Source organism: Gouania willdenowi, chromosome 6 (assembly GCF_900634775.1).
Source record: "Gouania willdenowi chromosome 6, fGouWil2.1, whole genome shotgun sequence".
NCBI lineage: Eukaryota > Metazoa > Chordata > Actinopteri > Blenniiformes > Gobiesocidae > Gouania > Gouania willdenowi.
Genome location: NC_041049.1, coordinates 37,675,520 through 37,691,764, shown reverse-complemented (window position 1 = coordinate 37,691,764; position 16,245 = coordinate 37,675,520). Strand labels below are relative to the sequence as shown.

General features: G+C 40.4%; 1 protein-coding gene across 1 annotated transcript; it reads right to left on the bottom strand.

Moving 5' to 3' along the window:
* Window positions 1–4,553: 4,553 nt before the first annotated feature.
* pard6a (par-6 family cell polarity regulator alpha) lies at window positions 4,554–13,873 on the bottom strand. The gene is made up of 6 exons (XM_028448703.1): window positions 13,624–13,873; window positions 11,082–11,304; window positions 9,732–10,021; window positions 8,052–8,177; window positions 6,908–7,089; window positions 4,554–5,232 (listed from the first exon to the last, which is right to left on the bottom strand). The coding sequence occupies exons 1-6, from the start codon at window positions 13,687–13,689 to the stop codon at window positions 4,995–4,997; spliced, it is 1,125 nt and encodes a 374-aa protein (XP_028304504.1). The 5' UTR covers window positions 13,690–13,873; the 3' UTR covers window positions 4,554–4,994.
* Window positions 13,874–16,245: the final 2,372 nt, after the last annotated feature.

Below are 16,245 nucleotides of genomic sequence, written 5' to 3'. Positions count from 1 at the left end.
TGGGGTTTTAAGTGTGTCCACTCAGTGCTGGTCCACGGCCGACGCCCCACAGAGCAGAAGATGGATCCAGTTCGTGATCGCCAATTGTTACGGCAAGATTTGCGGTTGACCTCATTTGGAGACATGATTTATTGCTCTGGTTGAATGATGGAGTCCAGTCGGAGCATTGATGATTTTATAAAAAAGTGTAGTAATGGAGTCATCATGTATTAAAACATGACAAATTGTACACATGAACATACATTTGACGATATGATGATGAATATAAAAATGACCATGACAAGCCCCATCCACTTTTCTCCAAAAATCACATACCCATAACAAATAATGTTTTTCTAATCTTCTACATTACCTACATGGCACATTTTTGTTCAGATTGAAGTAGAACCCTTAGTGGTTACAGATTATGTGAAATGTTGTAAATGTATTATACTGAGTTACAATAAATCCTATTTTGAATTCAGAAATCTGTAGTCTGCCCAAAAAAACCTATAGATTTACCTCAAATATAAAGTCAATTACCCACATCAAAGGTTATAAAAGCATATGCTCCTGTTAGCAGGGTATGGATGAAGCTAATACTGGCATTAGCAGTGTATGGATGATGCTAATGCTAGTGTTAGTAGTGTAGGGATAAGGCATCTCCAACACGTCGCTCGCAAGCTACCGGTAGCTCACGGTGCCTTTACCAGTAGCTCGTGAAAGGATTAATAATTTCATAGGATGTACAGAAACCAGTCAGTCCATGATTCGCAAATGCTCCGCTCTGTCATCCACTTCAGCACCCTGGTCAGCTGTCAGAGCATGAAATGGAGGGCGGGGCCAGGTGGACGTCTATGGCCCCAATAGAAGCCAGCTGCAGCCCCGGAGCGGAAGCCCCTGAGCCGACTGTTAGTATGCTAACTCAGCAACAATGGCAGCAGCAGAGCGCGGTCCCGCCAATAAAAAACAAAAAACATTATTTCCATGAGGAGTGGGAAACAAACTTCTGGTGCGAACACTGTGTCATGGAGGGTGAGTGCACTGTCTGCGGATGCGGTGAGACAGCTGGAGTCGGACCTGAACAGGTGCTCCTGGTTTTCACCACAGTGTGATGAGTCTGTCGACGCCAGTGAGACAGCTGGAGTCGGACCTGAACAGGTGCTCCTGGTTTTCACCGCAGTGTGATGAGTCTGTCGACGCCAGTGATACAGCACAGATGGCTCTTTTCATACGGATGGTATTCAATTACTTTTCTACAAAAGAGGAGTTTCTGAGGCTTCTTCCACTGAAAACCATCACCAAGGGAGTTGATATATACAACGCAGTTAAACATTACTTTGTGGAAAAAAAAGTTCCCATTGAAAAGTTGGTTGCCGTGACGACTGATGGAGCTCCAGCCATGACGGGACGTCACTCTGGATTTATCGCTCTCTGTAAAGCTGACCCGGACTTTCCAAAATTCCTGAATTATCATTGCATTATCCACCAACAAGCTCTCTGCGCTAAAGTCCTGGGATTTGATCATGTTATACAGCCTGTTGTTCAAATCATCAACTCCATTTGTGCAAAGGCCAAGCGACACCGGAGCTTCAATCTGTTCCTGAAGGAATGTTCTGCAGAATACGGTGACCTCCTCCTTCACACTGAAGACAGATGGCTTAGCAAAGGTATGATACTACAGCGCTTTCTTTCTTTGATAGAGGCTTTCATGGAGATGAGGGGAGAAGATACCACCTTGTTAATTGATTCTGAGTGGTTGTTGGATCTGGCTTTCATGGCAGATGGGACTAAAAAAATGAACCACCTGAACCAGGAGTTGCAAGGTAAAGACAAAAATGTAACTGATATGATCAGTGCTGTAAAGGCATTCAGAGCAAAACTGTCTTTTTACATTCAGCAAATGGAAATCAAAAGATTTCAGCACTTTCCCGCTGTTGGAAAGATGCTGGAGATCCATTCAGAAGCGGAAAATGTCTTTAAGGAACAGAGATATTGTGACCTATTGTCCAAGCTGGGGCACGAGTTTTCAGACAGATTCTGTGACTTTGGTAAACTGGAGCCTTGTGTGACATTTATTGCCAACCCCTTCCTGGATGTACACATTAGTGAGCTGTCAGGAGAGATGGCTGAAGTATTTTGTGTTGATCCTGTGGAGATGGAAATAAATCTCCAAAGTGATGTCCGACTGAAATCCCATCAACATCCCAGCATTCACAGCATTTCTGGAGTTTGGTTGAGCCAGACAATTACACAAATCTTCATCAGGCTGCACTGAAAATGGCTGCTTTATTTGGATCAACATATTTGTGTGAATCAGCCTTTTCAGACGTGAACGTAATGAAATCAAAGTTCAAAAGCTGATTGTATCTGCTCAGCAGATAAATCCTGCTTACAGCTCTCTGGTTGAATCCATGCAGTGCCAGTCTTCTCACTGACTGAAACTTTGCAGCAAATGGATGCGACCATATGATGGTTATATGTGTGTTCAGAAGGTTACACTATTTCACTGTTTATAAATGTTTTGACAGCATATTTGAATGTGGAAAAGATTAGCATAGATACATATTCAGCATGCTGCTGACTTTTCTTTGATTATACTGTATAAGTGACCTGTTTTACAATTTTGTAACTGTTGAGAATGTTTGAAATTTAGTTACAACAGTGTGCATTTGCAAGTCATTTTGATTTGAGTTTTTCAACTTGGAAAGTTCCCTTTTCACAATTTTGAAGCATTAAAAATGCATTTACAGGTGTAAGTTTTAAGTTTTGTTCATTAATTAGTTTAAAAATGCACATGCTGGTGAACGTTATATGGACATTGTGTTCTGTGTCAATATATTTTAATGTGTATCCAAAATAATCACATTTACCTGTTCTATATGGAAATTAGCGATCTGAATGAATCTTACACCTGTAGTTCTCCGGCAAATGCATTTTTCGAAAGTAGCTCAGAGTCAATAAAAGGTTGAAGACCCCTGGTATGGATGATCTTAATGCTGGCGTTAGCAGTGTATGGATGATCCTGATGCTGGCGGTAGCAGTGTATGGATGATTCTAATGCTAGCGTTAGCACTGTATAGGTGAGGTTAATGTTAGCATTAGCAGTGTATGGATGATACTAATGCGAGCTTTAGCAGTGTATCATTTTTATAACTATTATACATCTTTTCTGGGTATTCAAAGTCGCTCTACAATGAAGGGAGCAGTGTTGGGGTTCGGTTCCTTGCTCAAGGGCACCTCGGCAGTGCACCTCTCCAGTTACCAGAATAACTTCCGTTCTTTTTTTGGTCCACATCGGGACTTGAACCGGCAACCCATCAGTTCCCAACCCATGTCCCAACGGACTCAACCACCACCGCCAAATGTATGGATGATTCTAGCATTAGCAGTGTAAGCATGATTCTAATGCAGGTGTCAGCAGCTAATAGATGATGCTAATGCTAGCATTAGCAGTGTATGGATAATGCTAGAGTTAGCAGTGTATCTATGTTAGCGTTAGCAGTGTATTGATGATGCTAATGCTAGTTTTAGCAGTGTATGGATAATGCTAGTTAGCAGTTTATGTATGATGCTAGCGTTAGCAGTGTATGGATGATCCTAATACTGGCGTTAGCGGTTAATGGATGATGCTAATGCTAGCGTTAGCGCCCTGCTCAGTCCAAAGAGCAGGAATAAGCAGATTGTGACACCTGATCAATAAGAGCATCTGATTGCACAAAGCACACGCTGCAATGACAAACCAAGACTTTCTGCAGTTTAATGATACTTCATAACACTCTGTTTTACATTCACATTAGAGCTACTGGGAGGGGCTGTGCTGGACCAATAGGAACAAGGGAAAGGCACTTCCTGTTTAGTACTGTGGGAGGAGCCAAAGCATCAATTAAACGCGATTACAATGGTTCATGGTTGATGAAGGATGTGAAAGTTTGTTCAGAATCAGAAAAGTTACACACTGTTATCATCATGAGATAAAGAACAGATGAAAAAACCTGAAAGAAGAATAAATAGAAGGACGAGCACTTTTCTTTTTACTTAACACATTTAGGATTAATTCACTGCAGCTCAGTCTCTCTCTGTGTGTGTGTGTATGTAAACCCTCCACCATCTCCTATAGCATCTGGGACTTCATGAATGAAAAAGTGACTCAGCTAAAAAATATAAAACTGATAAAGCTTTCTGCATAATAAAATCATGGATCATTAAACATGTGATCTATCAATCCTTCTGAACGAAATGAGAGCATAGCCCAGCTAGCATTAGCCTCATGCAAATGAACAGAGGTCCTCTGATGCTCTTACACTCACTGTGAGAAGCACCATCTTCATTTTTACTGAATTAATTCTCCCCAAAACTCTGAAAATAATCAAACATGTGCACATGAACATCTCCACTCATGCACTATTCACAGGATAAAAAATCATCTGCAAATGATCAACATATTCTTTCATTTTCATCAGTTTTTCTTCATTTAACTGATCATCATCCATCGATCAATGGAACAAGAAATCCTGAGAGTCTATGTTCACAGATCTATGTTCACCAACCCATGTCCACCAATCTATGTCCACAGATCTATGTTCACAGAACAGGAAAACAGGCTAAAAAAGTTTACGCTCTAATCCATGTGTGGCCTAATCTCTCTCTCTCACACATGCACACACACGACCGGATATGACAAAGGCCAGTGTGTGTGTGTGTCTGTGTGTAATCCGATGATTGTAATGTGAAGCTAAAATGCTAACAGATCATTGTGCTAACAGTTCTATGATGTTATTTTAACACAGTCTATATCCAGTATGTAGAACAATCCTTTGTGCTGTCGACCAATAGAAGCACAGTTTCCTGTGTGACTCCGTCTCCAGCTCCAGTTCATTCCAAGCATCTGATTAAAATAGTTTTTACTGACATCACATGTTAAGGCCTTCCAGTGTTGTTACACACTACTCTTGTGTTGACCCAGTGTGTAAATACAGACCAATCACAGCCCGTCCTGTCAAAGGTGGGCGGAGTCAGAGAGAGATGATGTTCCCGTCCTCCCTCAGGCTCTCCTCACTGTTCCCGTTGTGATTGGAAATCATGGATGCTGCCATGCTATTGGGCAGAGAGATGCTCTGTGGGAGGGGCCTGAGGTCATGTGAGTCTCTTAGGTTAGAATTGATGACCTGATGAGTCAGCAAAGAGTCGTTTTCCATGATGAGGTCACAGTCATCCTCCTCATCCTCACTGTCACCTTCAGCTATGCTGTTACTGTAACACACACGCATGCACGCACACACACACACACACACAGTTAATGGTAAATGGACATGATTTATTTAGCGCTTTATCCCCACACTGAAGTAGTACCAAAGTGCTTCACAATATCAACTCATTCACCCATTCACACTCACGCACCAATGGGACTGTGCTCCCTCCAGTTTAACTTCTTCAAATGTCATTTTGTTTTTCTGTGCAGTGACTTCATGTTGAAAACGCAAAATGTTCATTTAAATAAGGCAATCTTAGACAATTCCTCACAGTAGATTTTTTCAAATCTGACCCAGGTCGCTTTCATATGTGGTCCTAAATCTGAAACAGATCTGATTTTTTGCAATGTGACTTTAGTGTGGAGGCCGAGGAGCTTTCTATTAGACCTATCAAACTCCAAGGTGTGAAAACGTCATAATTTTGAGTCTCGGGAGAAGCTGAAAACAACAGCCATAGAGGAAGATGCAGCAGAGAATGGACAATGGAAGGAGAGATAGAACCATAAAACTGGCTCTATTAGTGGCTCTACACTAGATGACTCTATTTACTAACGTATACCTGTGGGGTCAAGGGTCACCTTAGGACCTCTTCTTCTTTGAAAAATCTGAATTGTGCATTAAGACCTGCAGTGTGGATGTAGTGCATGTGACCTCCCACTCCTCCTGCTCCTCCCTCTCCCCCTCTTACAGTTTTTTTCTATCGCTAACAATCATTGGTCTAAACTGAAGTCACATGTTCTAAACTCTCAGTCCATGTGGACTATGAATCACTTGTCATTGTTTTAACACTAAATGCATTCACTTCCCACAATCACCAAACATCATTAAGTCTTTTCTCAGTTATCATTATTAATTATAAATTATTATAATTAGTTCACTACCTGCTGAACACAACTTTTACAGCACATTTTTCAAATGCTAACACACTTTATTCTAAAGAGTGAAAAACACCAACAAAACAGAATTATGGGAAAAACATGGTAAATATCTGCTGCAGCCATATTGAAATCTATTGAAAATTATATAAAAATATTGACAGTAAAAATAAATAAAAGAATGACGCAATTCCAAACAGTGTAGTCGTTAAAACCGATTTAGGTGATCTGTGTTTGGACTCATTAGAAACAAAAGATTGGCTTCTGATTCTTTTTCCTTTGCAAGTTTATGCATGAAGGAGCAGTGGGTGAGGTTAGAAAGAGAAGAGAGAGGGAGGAGAGGAAAAGCAAGAGCTGCATTTTTATTTTTCTGTTTACACTAATCTTTATATTTGTTGTACTTGTGTTAAAGCACAAATGTTTTTGATTACTGTATATTGCTGCATTCCTGATTCAGTCTTGTTGTATCATATTACATCATATACTATAATTTAGAACCGTCAAAGATATAATTTTATAATAAACTACTGATTTTGTAAAATAAGATGTATTTAATGTAATGCTCTTTGTTGTTAGTATTATGTAGTTCAATGTGTGTTTCCACAGTGACACTATGTGCTGTGGTTAATTGAGCTTCTGTTGAGACGTGTACAAAGTGTTTTGTCGATGAAGAGATTAACTGCTGATCTGAAATCATGATGGGCAGTTAGAATTTAGATCATGTGACTCAGTTTGGACCAGTGATTGTTAGCCATCTAAAAGTCCTAATGAGCTCCTGTAGTATTAAAAGTCGAAGGTCACCTGGCAGTGATGGGGTTGCTCTGAGCAGCAGGACTTGGTGAGTCACGAGCTGATCCACTGGATCCTGCTGATCCCACAGAACCAGAAGATTTAGTGACTCTGTGTGTGACGTTGTTCCTCTGGTTGGAAGGTTTCACTGTTACTATGAGGTTATGACTGTTGGCCACCATCATGTCTGTGACCTGAGAACACACAGGACAATATAGTGACTCTGAGGGGAAATTATGTGTGTGTGTTTGTGTGTTCATAATGAGTGTGTTTAGAATGTGTGTGTTAAGAAACACAACAACAAACTGCAGCTACGCCTTTAAACACACATTCATTAAGTAATCTTAATAAAAAGTATTATTTTGTACTATAAAGTAAAATAAAGTACTATATGGTTTAATGTGCATTTATTATTTGACATTGTTTACTTAAATAATAAATACATGTATTTACAATATATTTATTAATAGTAATAATAATGAAAAATGTGTATTTAAAGGTGCAGTCGACAACTCTTATAAAAGTTACTTTTTGTCATATTTTTGCTAAGGCTGTCACTATGTAAGGACAGCTTTACATTAAACTAGTAGTTTGTGTGAAAAAACAGACTCATTGAGTCCCCCCTGCTGCTCCTGCAGCCTTTGGCAGATTGCCAGAATGCACTGCGACTGAGCAAAAAGAACCAATAAGAGCCAGGATTGTGTTTGATGGACTGTCTGACAGCTGTTGCTCACAGTACCCACCCCTTTTCCGGAGCTAGAGCGCCGTCTTTTTTACAGTGTATGGTCTGGAGGAGTAGAAGATGGAGTTTGTGACTTTTCTGCTTGAAAGGTAATAACTGCTGCTTGATTTACATTATGTTTGATTTGTAATTGTTACACTAGAACTCTGTGGTGCATGTGTTGTTCATGTGCGTGCAGCAGCCTCCGTTTGGGCTGCTGTAAGTGACACTGTTGTTTCTGCTGCTGCTGAGGTGTGTGCACATAGAGAAGCGCTGCAGTAATATGCTTTTAACAGAGCATTTTATTTTACTGTAATGTTGCTATCGGACTAACGTTAGCTTGTTAGCTCCTCTGAGGGAGGGACTTTGGAAAATTTGGAGGCAGGGCAAGAGATCAGCGGGGAGGGAGGGGGAGAGAGGGATCTGAGAGTTTACCTGATCTAATGACTTTCCCACTACATCTATTCCATTGACCTCCAGGATCTCGTCGTTGACGCCCAACAGTCCCGTAGTTTCAGCTAGACCCCCCCTCACCAGACGAGATATGAACACACCTGGAACCTGAAGGACACACCCACACACACACACACAAGGTCGATAATGGGGGCGGAGCTTGTGTTTCCTGAAGTTCAGACAAATTGCTGCAAGAACAGGTCATGTTGAAAATGTTGGTGAGCAGAGTTTGTCTATATCATCATCATCATCATCATCATCATCATCATCATCATCAGGCTGAGAGTGAAGGTCTCACTGAACTCAGCCTCAAACCCTAAAAACAGCTCCCATTAGGTTTAAATGCAATGACAGTAATTATTTAATAAATCAAAGATCTGATCACTTCTTTAAGATAAACACATGGTGTAGGCCTCAGAGATCAATACATCAAAGGTAGTTTACTCATATATAAATGTTGATGGTTAAAACAGTGCCCAAGCGTAGATGTTTAATGACAGATTGGACCAGAAACAAATGGAGGATGATCTTTGTCTCTTTACTCAGCGTATCAGGTTACAGATTTTCTATGTTAGTTTTGTATCAGGGTGCACATGTTCTATGTCAGGGTTCTCGCTAGTGCTGTTGAGCGTAAGGGCGCCCGACATTGTAATTTTGATCCCCTATAGAGTGATGACGCCCCCTACTTTTCCCTGCCTGAATAAAGCTCTACTGTGTGCATCCTCTGCTTTATAACCTATAAACACCATACAAAAAATGAAAATCAACAGTGCTTCATAATCTGTGTGAGGGCGTTGGGAGACGTTTCAGTCCCAGTATTACTGCGGGTCTCACATAATACCTCATTTAAATCAGAAAAGCGAGTCTTGGAATCAGTCTTTGAATACCATTTTAGTTGTTGTCTCTTTAGTTTGTGTGAGTATTTATAAGTGGAGGACCAATACCAAGCATGAGTAACTCTAACTACATTCATCATCACCTTGACTAATTACACTAACCATTTTTCACTTTAAAGCAAGGCAGTAACAAAGATTTAGAAAAAAACTAAAAAATTAGCTTTACTTCACTAATTTTAGCCCTCAGAGTTATAAATTACAAAATTGCCCATGCCAGTGCCGCTCCCTCACACACCGCGCAATCCCCATATGCTGTGAAAGATTCCTGGTGAGAACCCTGTATGTTCTATCTTAGTTTCATATCAAGTTACACATGTCCAATGTTAGTTTGTTATCAGGTTACACATATTCTATGTTAGTTTGGTATCAGGTTACACATGTTCTGTGTTAGTGTTTTTATTTAATTTTTTTAACGTTTTATTCTTTTGACCTTCTTCACCAGAAAACAGACATTATTTTACTTGACGTTATTTTGTTCTGTTTGTTTAAGGTGTTCCTGTCACATTCTGTTACATGTGGTCAGTATTCAGTGTTTCCATGGAAACATCAGGAATGTCTGTGGGTTACAGTGACATCAGCAGTGGATCAGAACAAGGTTTGGATTAAATTCAGTTAAAGTTTAAAATGTCACCTTCAGCTTTGAATTTAAACGTTACTTTAGAACAAATCAACAGCAACACAAAGTGGATCACATGTTTTAACCATAATGATACAATAATAAACTCAGTGTTTAACACAGGTGGGTCCGGACTCAATGACCTCTGACCTTTTCCACTCCCTGGGGCGTGACCCTCACGCTGACGCCATCACGGATGTAGAACCCCAGCGGTTTGTGGGTCCCATGCTTATGGAGACGAACACGGCGGTGACTCTCAGGCAGAATGTCCACATCGATGATGGACGAGATCTGTCTGAAGTCCTGAGGCTGGCCAATCAAAAGGCTGGGTTTGTGTCTCGAGTGGGTGGAGCCTATGGTGGCAGTGCGTAGTCCAGTTAAGCCCAGCCCCTTTTTTCGTCGCTGGAGAGAGTTTGTGCCAAAAACCTCGGGTTCATCCTCTGAAGAAAAAAAGTTGGTTTAAAAATATTCAGTGGGTGGATTGATTATTGATCAGCTGAACATGTAAAATACACAGGAAATAGATTTGCTGTTTTACTAGTGACAGAAAGAGCAAAATGACACCTGAAATAAAACACTCACTTTTAAAGTCCCTCCTATCTTTCACACATACACTGTCATCTCTTTAGTTCACAGACTTATCTGCAGAGATAAATCTTCTCTGCCCTGATATCATCGTCCCCAAACAAAGATGAGAAGCTAACGTTAGCTCGCTGAGCTGCTTCGTCTTTGTTAACAGTGATCAATGATGTTTAATGAGGCTCTACTTCCACCCTGCGCACGTCAGTCATGTGTCCCGCTCATTCTCCAAGTTAAAACGTATTAAAAACCACATGAGGAGCACAGTTGGACAAAATAGACTGAGTGGACTTGCCATGTTGTCCATAGAAAATGAGAGAGCAAAGAAAATGAACATACAGAGCATTATGGACGAGTTCGCGGAGCGCAAGGCTCGTCGTATACCCTTCAAATAGTGGTGAGTAGGTCTATAGTACTTCATATTGAAATAGTGTTTGTGATCATGTGGGCTGCTGTGCCAGTTTTACTAACCTTTATAGCTACTGATACAGGCTCTGAGTTGAAATGGTTAAAGTGGGTGTCAAAATGATGCGGCCGCTATCCGTGGTGCTGAGATGCTTTGAATCTGGGTTAGTGACCATCTTAATGTTTTTGTTGTTCTCTTGTTTTGTTATACTTCATGTCCGTTTGATGGACTTCAAAATGACATAGTCACTCTCCATGGTGTTGAAGCTTGTAAGTCCCTCTGTTGCAGGCATGTGTATGTTGTAAAATGATGTTATCATGAGCTTTATTATTTGGATTTAAAGGGCCCGGTCATTTGCCCCACCCCCAGCCAGGCTCTGATTTGTTTCGCTAATGTGTGGGTGTGGCTAAAACCACGACAGATCTGTGGTGTGAACACGTTTATGTAGAAAGACGATTGTATGAAAACACAGAGACAATCATGTATTGATCAAATAAATGGAAAGATGTTGATACCTTTCTTTGTTATGATAATACGAAGCAGCGGATTGGCTGAGGACACTGCTTTGTGGAAGTTGTCGTCATTGTTGATTGGAAGCAGGTCTCCATGGATGTCTGCGTATCCCAGCAGAACCTCAACCCCTGGGATAAGATGAAGGCTTTGGAGGAGGTGATAGAACTCCTGGAAACCTCCATGACTGTTTCTCTTCAGAGCGAAGCGACGATATTCTGCTTCAAACTGGAGACAAACAACAAAGGGAATAATAGAGAAAAATAAAGACGTTCCTCATTGTTTGTTTACTTCATTATAATCAACAGAATGTGGAGTTTTTCTTTGGATGTCTGAAGAAAATCACTTCTTTGGTTTATATTATTTTTCTAAACCTGCGGACAGTTCGAGGATGATGCTTTTTCCATGAGGCTGAGATCAGTCAGTCTGTGTGTGAGGTCCTTTATCTACAGACTAAACTAAACTAAACACAAACTAATCTAAACTAATCACACAACTCAAAGTCACGACGTCTGTTAAAAGTCTGTTAAAACAGGATCAATAACATCACACTACAGTAGTTATAGGTAAATGTGTCTGAGCTGATACAATTAAAAAGTGATCCATCAGCAGCTACATTAGAGCACAGTCTGTGATTATTGATTAATCAGATTAAAGGTACGGTAGGCGATATTCAAAAGCTAACATGATTTTGAATGTAGCCTACTGGATGGCTCCGCATTTACCTCCCTCCCCCCTCCCCCTCTGTGCTCCGTCCCACTCACATGCATGCGCACAGCTGCTGCAGAACAGGAGCTCAGCTCATCGCTTGTATCGTGCAGAAACTTTGTCGTCTCATGTCTCATTCAGCAGTAAGTAAAAAAAAAACTTTACCATTATATATGTTAAAAAATGTGACCAAAAACTCTGTCAGCGGTGACGCGCTTTCAGTGTGAGCTTGTGCATGCGAGGGATCAAGAACGAGCAGGGAGACAGAGAGACGTGATTGGTTAAAAAAAAGGATTTGTTTATTCCATTGGTTGAAGTTATTACAGGTTTACAGCTGCTACAGTTGACAGAGTTTCTTCGTTCCTTTTTCAGAGCACATAAGATCTCAATTTCTGTCAGGACATAAAGACAATTTCAACCAAAAACTTCAAAAGTGTATCTAAAGAAAATCGCCCCTACCCCAGCTTTAAATATACTTTGGATTAATATCAATATTCAGTTCAATATTAAATATATCATCAACAATCAAGACTGATAAATCAATACCATCCATTCTCTTTAAGAAACATTAAGGGTTGAAACGATCCCTCGAGGTATTCGAGTAATTCAATTACTAAAATGCGTCGAGGCAAAATTCTCTGACTTGAAGCTTCGTTTTCCGCTTTTGATGACGACACGTCCGAGCACAGCGCAGAACGCAAAATAGAGACGAAAACCAACGGACGCGAGCGACAGGGAGAGCAAAGAAAACAGCGTAAATTGTCAAAAGTGTGGGGTCATTATAAACTAAATTGATGCAAAACACAGTACAGTGCATGTACTGTAAGACAGAATTAGCTTTCCATAACAGCACTTCCTCAGTGCTACCGCACCCAAGGTCCAATGTTAATGTCACGTTCACAAAATTGCTGGTGTAGATTACGGCATGTAAAGAACATACACGTATTATTATAATCCATTCATCCATCGTTTTTCTGGGTGGCGGGGGTCTGACGGTGACTATCTCCAGCTCTCATTGGATGTTATACATGGGGGTACAACGCACGTACGCGCGCACACACACGCACGCCAATCTACAGACTCCACTCAACCTGGGAGGAAACCCATACAGCACGGGGAGAACATGCAAACTCCACACAGAAAGAGTGTGGAGTGTCCACCCCAGGGCTTAAACCCAGGGCCTTCTTGTTGTGAGGTGAATGTCCTAACCACTAAGCCGCATTATTATTATCATTATTACTTTTTTTAAAAATTATTATTATTATTATTATCTGTTTCAATCACGTTGTTTCTTTGTAAAGCTACAGTTTCAGTTTCTACTCTACTGATGCTTCATTTACTGTGAATTAAACCGGAAGTACTGGTTCATCTTGTACTCCTTCATCTATAGTACCGGTTTATCTGGTCCGTGAGACACTCTGATTTACTAGTGACACGTCCAGGAGGTCCACAGAGAGATAGTTTGATATGACACACACAGGTCTACGGTATGAATGTAATAATCAGTATGAATCACTAACCAATAATAATCGGCAGAAGCTCCAACAGGGAGCGCTATCATCAGTTACATGTGCATCATTATCACCATCACACACACACACACACGCACACGCACGCACGCGGTATGAATGTAATAATCACTCAGTATGAACCACTAACCAATAATAATCAGTATGTGAGGCAGAAGCTTCAACAGGGAGCGCTATCATCAGTTACATGTAAACATCATCATCATCAGCAGCAGCAGCAGCAGCCGCACACACACACACACACACACACACACACACACACACACACACACACGCGCACACACACACACACACACACACACACACTCACTTTGCTCTTGACCTCTATGACGTGCTGGTGTAATTTGATCCCAATCCTGCTCTGAGGTCTGGACATTTCTCCGTGTGTGTTACGTCACACTGTCGCTGTCGATGGTTTATTGACGTGGTTTGGGTCCGTAGCCGCCCTGAACCGCATCGGTTCGGTCCCTGTTAGGCGCAGGTGTAACCACACAGCTGTGTAACACAGGTCCAAGAACAGAGTCTGGATCAACCGTCCTCTCTAAGCTCCGCCCACCGAGCGCTCAGGGGGCGGGGCGTGCAACACACGTCAGAGGCGGACCGAGGCTCAGTGTGTAACATTTTTTTACTGATTGTCATTTTCAAGTATTACTACTTATTCTAAATTAATAATCTAAAGTATTTCTATTTATTATAAAATTATAATCGAAAGTATTTCTATTTTTCTAAAATAATAATCCCAAGTATTTCTATTTATTATAAAATTATAATCTAAAGTATTTCTATTATTCTAAAATAATAATCCCAAGTATTTCTATTTATTATAAAATTATAATCTAAAGTATTTCTATTATTCTAAAATAATAATCCCAAGTATTTCTATTTATTATGAAATTATAATCTAAAGTATTTCTATTATTCTAAAATAATAATCCCAAGTATTTCTATTTATTCTAAATTAATAATCTAAAGTATTTCTATTTATTATAAAATTATAATCTAAAGTATTTCTATTTATTCTTAAATAATAATGTAAAGTTTTTCTATGAATTCTAAAATAATGTAAAGTATTTCTATTTATTCTAAAATACGAATCATTTCATTACAGACTTATTTATTTCTTTACCACTGGTTTGTGTACATTATGAATATGTTCATTGTTCTGTTCATCTTCTTCTTTATCTGTGATTTCTTGTATTTTTATGGTTGCTGTAAGTCAATGACTCCCAACCACGAAATCATTGTGTACTCCAAAGGGTCAGGAGCACATTACAACAGGTACTCTGTAACTTTCAATTAACTTCAACAGCAAACCTACTTGCTTTATAGGACACATTTACCACAAACTAACAGTAACAATGATCATATTATCATTTCAAATCAAATCAAACTTTATTTGTCATATACACAATCACACACAGAAACACAGGTACAAAATGTTGTAAGCAATACAGTTAGAATATATACATATATTATATAAATGTAAAATATATTGTAACAGGAGGAGACAATAATTATATTTTACAAAGCAGACACTATTTATAGTTGTATTGTTTTTTAATGTGTATGAAGGAGTTCAGCTGATAAAATGAATGATTTGAAGAGAGATAAACATGATTTGACCAAAGGACAAAGACAGTTGCTACCCACTGCTGTAAGGTCTATTTTATTTTATGTCTGTAGCTCTGTCTGATCTCTGTAGATTCTAAAATAGTTTGTAAAGCAGGAGGAGCTGTGACTGTGAGCTCTACATGTGTTCATCACCTTTTCTTTAGTCTTTGACATAGAGATGTTACTCATAATATTGTTATCTTTTTATTGGGTTCACACATACTTAGACTAAAAGGTTTAAAAAGGATTTTAAGTAATAACATTGTAATATATCATGCGTTGTTAGAGTTACAGTCTGAACCTGAATAAAGCTGATCTCTCACTTTTGTGTTCTTTAGACGCCACGTCCCAGTGGCTCCAAGGACTACAGACAGGTTGCGTTGATGTCCCACATCATGAAGACCCTGGAGAGACTCATCCTGGTACACCTTCAACCATCTATCAGACGACACCTGGACCTGCAACAGTTCGCCTACCAGCCCAAGGTTGTAGTTGAGGACGCCATCACCTTCCTGCTCAATCGTGTCTACTCTCACCTGGACAAGCCGGCGAGCACTGTGAGATTCATGTTTTTTGACTTTTCCAGTGCTTTTAACACCATCCGTCCAGCTCTACTGGGTGAGAAGCTGACTGAGATGAAGGTTGACTCCTCCATTGTGTCCTGAGTTGTGGACTACTTAATTAGCAGACCACAGTATGTACGCCTGCGACACTGTGTGTCCGACAAAGTAGTCAGCAACACCGGGGCCCCTCAAGGGACTTTCCTCTCTCCTTTCCTTTTCACCACCTACACCACGGACTTCAACTACTGCACTGACACCTGTCATCTGCTGAAGTTCTTGGATGACTCTGCAGTAGTTGGATGTATCAGGGAAGGGGACAAGATGGAGTATAGGGCTGCTGTGGACAGCTTTGTTACATGGAGTGAGCTGAACCATCTACAGTTCAATGTTGTAAAGACTAAGGAGCTGATTGTGGACCAGAGGAGAACCAATGTGCCGGTTAGCCCTGTCTCGATCCAGGGGGTCAGTGTGGACATTGTGGAGGAGTACAAATACATGGGAATGGTGATTGCCAATAAACTGGACTGGGGGAAGAACACAGACTCCCTCTACAGGAAGGGCCAAAGCTGCCTCTATTTTCTGAGACTGCTGAGGTCCTTCAACATTTGTACACTACGTAACTTCATGTTATGCTACAGACGCTACGTAATTTCATGTGACGCTACATGCTACATGTGATGCTACATGCTACGTAGTTTGATGTGATGCTACACGCTATGTACACACCCAACACAGCATAACGTGGATGGCTGTTCATC

Coding starts and splice junctions, on each gene's coding strand:
- pard6a (XM_028448703.1), bottom strand. CDS start 13,689: ATGTCCAGACCTCAGAGCAGGATTGGGATCAAATTACACCAGCACGTC. Junction 10,022..11,081: donor TATTATCATAACAAAGAAAG/GTATCAACATCT, acceptor TTTTTTCTTCAG/AGGATGAACCCGAGGTTTTT. Junction 5,233..6,907: donor AGCAACCCCATCACTGCCAG/GTGACCTTCGAC, acceptor TGTGTGTTACAG/TAACAGCATAGCTGAAGGTG.